At 41.1% G+C, this 6377-nt stretch overlaps 1 protein-coding gene across 2 annotated transcripts in view; it reads right to left on the bottom strand.

The window, feature by feature from the left end:
* Positions 1-3126, bottom strand: part of LOC133619287 (uncharacterized) — an 11820-nt gene extending 8694 nt beyond the window's left edge. For both annotated transcript variants that reach the window (XM_061980245.2, XM_061980247.2), the window contains exon 1: positions 2840-3126. In XM_061980245.2, coding sequence (XP_061836229.1) covers positions 2840-2951 — 112 coding nt within the window. In that variant the 5' untranslated portion in view covers positions 2952-3126. The remainder of the gene's footprint in view (positions 1-2839) is intronic.
* Positions 3127-6377: the final 3251 nt, after the last annotated feature.

Here is a 6377-nt window from a genome sequence, read left to right as displayed (position 1 = left end):
CTCTTTATGTTTGTGAACTTTATGGTCTATACATTTAGAGTGATGTGATAATCAAACACTCTAGAAGTCTAGAATGAAAGAGTATATAAGAGAATTGACAGAGTGTGTGTACCTTCAGTGCTGAATGATGAGCAGAGGCAGAGTTTGGAGTGTTTTCTTTAGCTTGTTTTCCATGTTTATGTACTCACTGTCCAGGTACTTGGAACATGTTTTCCGTGCCATTTGCTGTTTGGCTTTGGTATCATGCTAATTAGCTGCTTGAAAGCGGGTGACTCCACTGTAGAAATACCCTACATGTCTTCTAGCACATACGCTGCAATGGCTCTATCAATGTAGTCCTGGCTAGCAGTGCCTCCGTTAAAATCCTTAAGTGGAGCTGAAGTGGCATCGGAGTCTGTGTCTCTCTTTACTAGCTTCGTCGAAGCATGTTGCTTTTGTAGCTGTTTCAGCAAATTTGAATTGCTGTTTTGGGCAGGGCAGTATTCCCGGGCGCGGTCACTGCTGCCGCTCACTGCTCCCCTCACCTCCCAGGGGGTGATCAAGGGTGATGGGTCAAATGCAGAGAATCATTTCGCCACACCTAGTGTGTGTGTGACATTCATTGTCACTTTAACTTTAACTTTAAGTAGATGGGATCTTTGATCCAAGACACAACTTACATTAACTAAAATGTTATTTTCTTTGTGCTCGACAAAAGAAAAGTAGTGAGAATGTTAAGAAACTCGACTTCTGGCTTCGCCATGATGTCATGTTAGTTGCTATGAGAGCGTATGTGTGTGTGTGTGTGTCCCTTTAAGATATGACAGCATGTGAGGTGAGTGACGTCAGTGAGTGAGTGGGCGAGGGAGTGCGTGCGGGTGCTCTAGCTTGGTGGATAACTGCGTGCACGGTGCAAGACACCAATAAAGTTGCAACAAACCGCCGGCCTCGTCATTCACCCTCAGCTGTAAAGACCCACTGCCGGGTAAAGTGAAGGTTGTTAGCCCCGAAGTACATGGAGGAACGTCTCCCTGCGCTCTTCGACTACGGTATGGGAGCCCCCACCCCGCTCCCACCCACACAAAGCACGCCTTTTCTTTTCCTTGTGACACAGAAGGACGACACCGCAGCGCTCCAATAAAAACACACTCAGATCTTCTGTTTCTAGCCGATACTACATAAAAAAATAACGTAAAATAACGTAAAATAACGCAGTAACGCATCATGTAGTAACGGTAACCGAGTTACTGAATGTAAAAAATTACGTGTTAGATTACTAGTTACAGTTACTTTGTAACACGTTAGTCCCAACAGTGCTCAGCATCAAGGGTTGGAATTGGGGATTAAATCACCAAAAATGATTCCTGGGTGCGGCACCGCTGCTGCTCACTGCTCCCCTCACCTCCCAGGGGGTGAACAAGGGGATGGGTCAAATGCAGAGGACACATTTCACCACACCTAGTGTGTGTGTGTGACTATCATTGGTACTTTAACTTTAATATATATATCCATCCATCCATTTTCTACCGCTTGTCCCTTTCGGGGTCGTGTATATATATATATATATATATATATATATATATATATATATATATATATATATATAGAGGTGGGTAGTAACGCGCTACATTTACTCCGTTACATCTACTTGAGTAACTTTTGGGATAAATTGTACTTCTAAGAGTAGTTTTAATGCAACATACTTTTACTTTTACTTGAGTATATTTATAGAGAAGAAACGCTACTTTTACTCCGCTACTTTTATCTACATTCAGCTCGCTACTCGCTACTAATTTTTATCGATCTGTTAATGCACGCTTTGTTTGTTTTGGTCTGTCATAGTGCCTGCGTTTCAACAAATACAGTCACTGGTGACGTTCACTCCGTTCCACCAATCAGATGCAGTCACTGGTGACGTTGGACCAATCAAACAGAGTCAGGCGGTCACATGACTTGACTTAAACAAGTTGAAAAACTTATTCGGGTGTTACCATTTAGTGGTCAATTGTACGGAATGTGTACTGTACTGTGCAATCTACTAATAAAAGTTTCAATCAATCAATCAAAAGTGTGAAGGAAAAAAGACCCTTTTTTATTTCAATCGTACATCCTGTCAAAAGCCTAAAGACTGACTGCACAGTTCCTGTCTTCACAATAAAAGTGCCGCTCCATCGCGCCTGCGCTTTCAAAACAAGAGTCTCCGAAAGCCAGCGCAAACAAGCTAGCAAGCTACGGAGTTTGCCGCCAATGTATTTCTTGTAAAGTGTATAAAAACGAGTATGGAAGCTGGACAAATAAGGTGCCAAAAACCAACCACTTTCATGTGGTATTAGACAGAAAGGAGGAACTTTTTTTCTCCTCCATTTGAAAACGTGGACGCTATCAGCACTACTGTCTGATTACAATCAATGCAAGTCATCAGAATCAGGTAATACACCAACTTATATTCTTGTCTTCATGAAAGAAAGGAATCTATATGTGTTAAACATGCATGTATATTCATTAAAACATAAATATATATATATATATGATATGTGTGTGTATGTTACTCATCAGTTACTCAGTACTTGAGTAGTTTTTTCACAACATACTTTTTACTTTTACTCAAGTAAATATTTGGGTGACTACTCCTTACTTTTACTTGAGTAATAAATCTCTAAAGTAACAGTACTCTTACTTGAGTACAATTTCTGGCTACTCTACCCACCTCTGTATATATATATATGAACGTACGTCTTCAAGCTAACAATCATGGCGGTTCTTTGTTTACATTCTTCAACCAAGTCGGGTAATATCTCGTCAACCCTTTTTCTCAGGGCTTAAAATAGCTTCCGAATAACAAAACTTCAAACTTACTCACCTTCATTTTTGGCTTTCGTCTTTATCTCCGTTGGTGATTTGCTGGAAGTTGATTCTCTTTCATGTTCTCTTTTAGCGGACGTCGCCATCTTAGCATAGCAGTAGTCGTCCATCTTCTATCACGTCTTCAATCTTCACTTCAGATAACACTCCATCGCTCCAAACTCAATTTCTGTTTCGTGGGATTTACAAAGACAAAATAACGTAGTTGTAGCTATGTTCGAGTTGAATCTAAGGTGCTGTAAGACCGTAAATAAAGGCACATCTACTCAGTACCCCATCTCGTTCTTTTCGCCTTGCCACTGCTCAATCCGTTTGCGCATGCGCCAGAAGTCAGCAACTTCCGTTCCTCACTTGACATACCGGTATATATTTTTTCAAAACAAAGGTTTCCAAAAACGTTTTACGGTGTATGGTTTAAATTAAAACAACGTTTCGCAAAATGATCTACTGATAACCTCAACATTACATTACATCTGCTGTTTAATACTTTAGAAAAATATATCAATGTTGCACATAATAACAAGAGTGACTGAAGTGATTGTTTTACTGTTTTCTCACAGAGTTGATACAAAAGCAGCATCACACTAATGATATAATAATACTTGTTTTAAAAATAATATAAACAATATACTTCACCACAGTTTATTGTTAATACCTGTCATGTTCTGTCAGTCTGGAACGCAGACAGGAATCTATCCAACACTCATAAAACAAAGTAATAGTGCAGCAGGGAAGTGAAGTGAAGTGAATTATATTTATAAAGCACTTTTACATAGTGAAAACCCAATATCTAAGTTACATTTAAACCAGTGTGGGTGGCACTGGGAGCAGGTGGGTAAAGTGTCTTGCCCAAGGACACAACGGCAGTGACTAGAATGGCGGAAGCGGGGATCGAACCTGCAACCCTCAGGTTGATGGCGCGGCCACTCTACCAACCAAACTATACCGCATAAGTGCATAGGAAACGCTAGCACAAGCAAAATAACAAAAAAAAAGATCCAGCCCTGTCTGCAGGGCAGGCAAGCTGGCATATAAAGAAGCTTGATTGGCAACCTGAATGAACGACTGCAATGGAAGCCAAGTGGGTAGTTATTGCAAATTATTCATGATAATGTGAGAATTACACCTGAAAAGCTTAAACAATGTGTCTCCTCAGTTCCCAAACGTTTACTGAGTATTGTTAAAAGGAAAGGCCATGTAACACAGTGGTAAAAATGCCCCTGTGACAACTTTTTTGCAATGTGTTGCTGCCATTAAATTCTAAGTTAAAGGCCTACTGAAAGCCACTACTACCGACCACGCAGTCTGATAGTTTATATATCAATGATGAAATCTTAACATTGCAACACATGCCAATACGGCCGGGTTAGCTTACTAAAGTGCAATTTTAAATTTTGCGCGGAATATCCTGCTGAAAACGTCTCGGTATGATGACGTCAGTGCGTGACGTCACGGACTATGGAGGACATTTTGGGACAGCATGGCGGCCAGCTATTAAGTCGTCTGTTTTCATCGCAAAATTCCACAGTATTCTGGACATCTGTGTTGGTGAATCTTTTGCAATTTGTTCAATGAACAATGGAGACAGCAAAGAAGAAAGCTGTAGGAGGGAAGCGGTGTATTGCGGCCGACTGCAGCAACACAAACACAGCCAGTGTTTCATTGTTTACATTCCCGGAAGATGACAGTCAAGCTTTACCATTGGCCTGTGGAGAACTGGGACAACAGAGACTCTTACCAGGAGGACTTTGGGTTGGATTTGCAGACACGGTAACGTGAGTACGCATGCAGCTGCGGCTTCCAAACATTTGATCGCTTGCCCGTACGTGCGTGCCGCTATGTGCATGTCACGTACGTAATTTTGGGGACTTTGGGGAAATATATGTGCCGTATGAACTTTGGGGAGGTGAACGGTACTTTGGGCTGTGGGATTGAGTGTGTTGTGCGGGTGTTTGAGTTGTATTGGCGGGTTATATGGACGGGAGGGGGAAGGTGTTTGTTATGCGGGATTAATTTGTGGCATATTAAATATAAGCCTGATTGTGTTGTGGCTAATAGAGTATATATATGTCTTGTGTTTATTTACTGTTTTAGTCATTCCCAGCTGAATATCAGGTCCCACCCGCCTCTCACAGCATCTTCCCTATCTGAATCGCTCCCACTGCCCTCTAGTCCTTCACTCTCACTTTCCTCATCCACGAATCTTTCATCCTCGCTCAAATTAATGGGGAAATCGTCGCTTTCTCGGTCCGAATCGCTCTCGCTGCTGGTGGCCATGATTGTAAACAATGTGCAGATGTGAGGAGCTCCACAACCTGTGACGTCACGCTACTCGTCTGCTACTTCCGGTACAGGCAAGGCTTTTTTATCAGCGACCAAAAGTTGTGAACTTTATCGTCGATTTTCTCTACTAAATCCTTTCAGCAAAAATATGGCAATATCGCGAAATGATCAAGTATGACACAGAATGGACCTGCTATCCCCATTTAAATAAGACAATTTCAGTAGGCCTTTAGTGGTTATTTGCAAAAAAAAAAAAAAAAAGTTTCTCAGTTCGAACATTAAATATCTTGTCTTTGCAGTCTATTCAATTGAAAATTAGTTTAAATGGATTTGCAAATCATTGCATTCTGTTTTTATTTACCATTTACACAACGTGCCAACTTCACTGGTTTTGGGTTTTGTAAATAGTTGGGATTTGGCAACAGCTGCTAGACTAGATCTGACCATTCTAAGTCTGTGAGCATGAACTGATGAAGTCTACTTGGATGAGATGCAAAACGTCTTCTAAGACAAACCTCAACAGACCTCGAGATCGTGAGAAGAACCATCAATGTGTTATGGAGTAGGTTTATTTCCAACATGCACACAATTACAGTATGGATACGTCACATATTTCCAGTTTCTCATTACAGCATGTCTGAAAAAACGGTAGGAAGAAGCGGAGCGTATAGTTATTGGGAGTCTATCAACACATAATTCCACATCATCAAAATCCAGCTGAGTTTGATCAATCCAGGGACAACCAGCCATTATTGTGCTACTAACCAAAGGCTAAGAAAAATTCCAGATTACACAGACTACTATTTAGTTTTCAACATTGTAGTGATGTCACCAAGTGTTGAGTACTGGAAGTGTATTTTTACACTTGTAGTTTCTGAGTCAAAGTAGTCCGTACAGTAAGGTTTTACATTTCTCCAAGTCAATTACGGGGGATGTTTACTGCTGTGGGCTTATATCAGGCCTGATAAGATGTTCAATCTGGCCCGCCGGACGTTCTACATCATTTTTGTCGACCTTTAACATCAAAACTACAACCGCCATTATGATGTGCAGTGCTGTTTTTAAATGACCGTAAGTCTTGAACTATAGAAAGTATTTCAATGGTTGAAATTTGCGCTTTTGAGGGATATACAAGTTATTACGGTAATCTACGTCACAGCAGTTTAGACGAGGAACAAAGAAGAGTGGGCGGGGTTTGTTTTCAGAGCAGCCAGCCCGAAACGCTTGTGTCAGGAACAGATGCGGAAGCAAAT

This window comes from Nerophis lumbriciformis, linkage group LG20, assembly GCF_033978685.3.
Source record: "Nerophis lumbriciformis linkage group LG20, RoL_Nlum_v2.1, whole genome shotgun sequence".
Taxonomy (NCBI): Eukaryota; Metazoa; Chordata; class Actinopteri; order Syngnathiformes; family Syngnathidae; genus Nerophis; species Nerophis lumbriciformis.
Note: the sequence above shows the minus strand (reverse complement) of the source record. Positions and strands in the feature narration are given on the sequence as shown.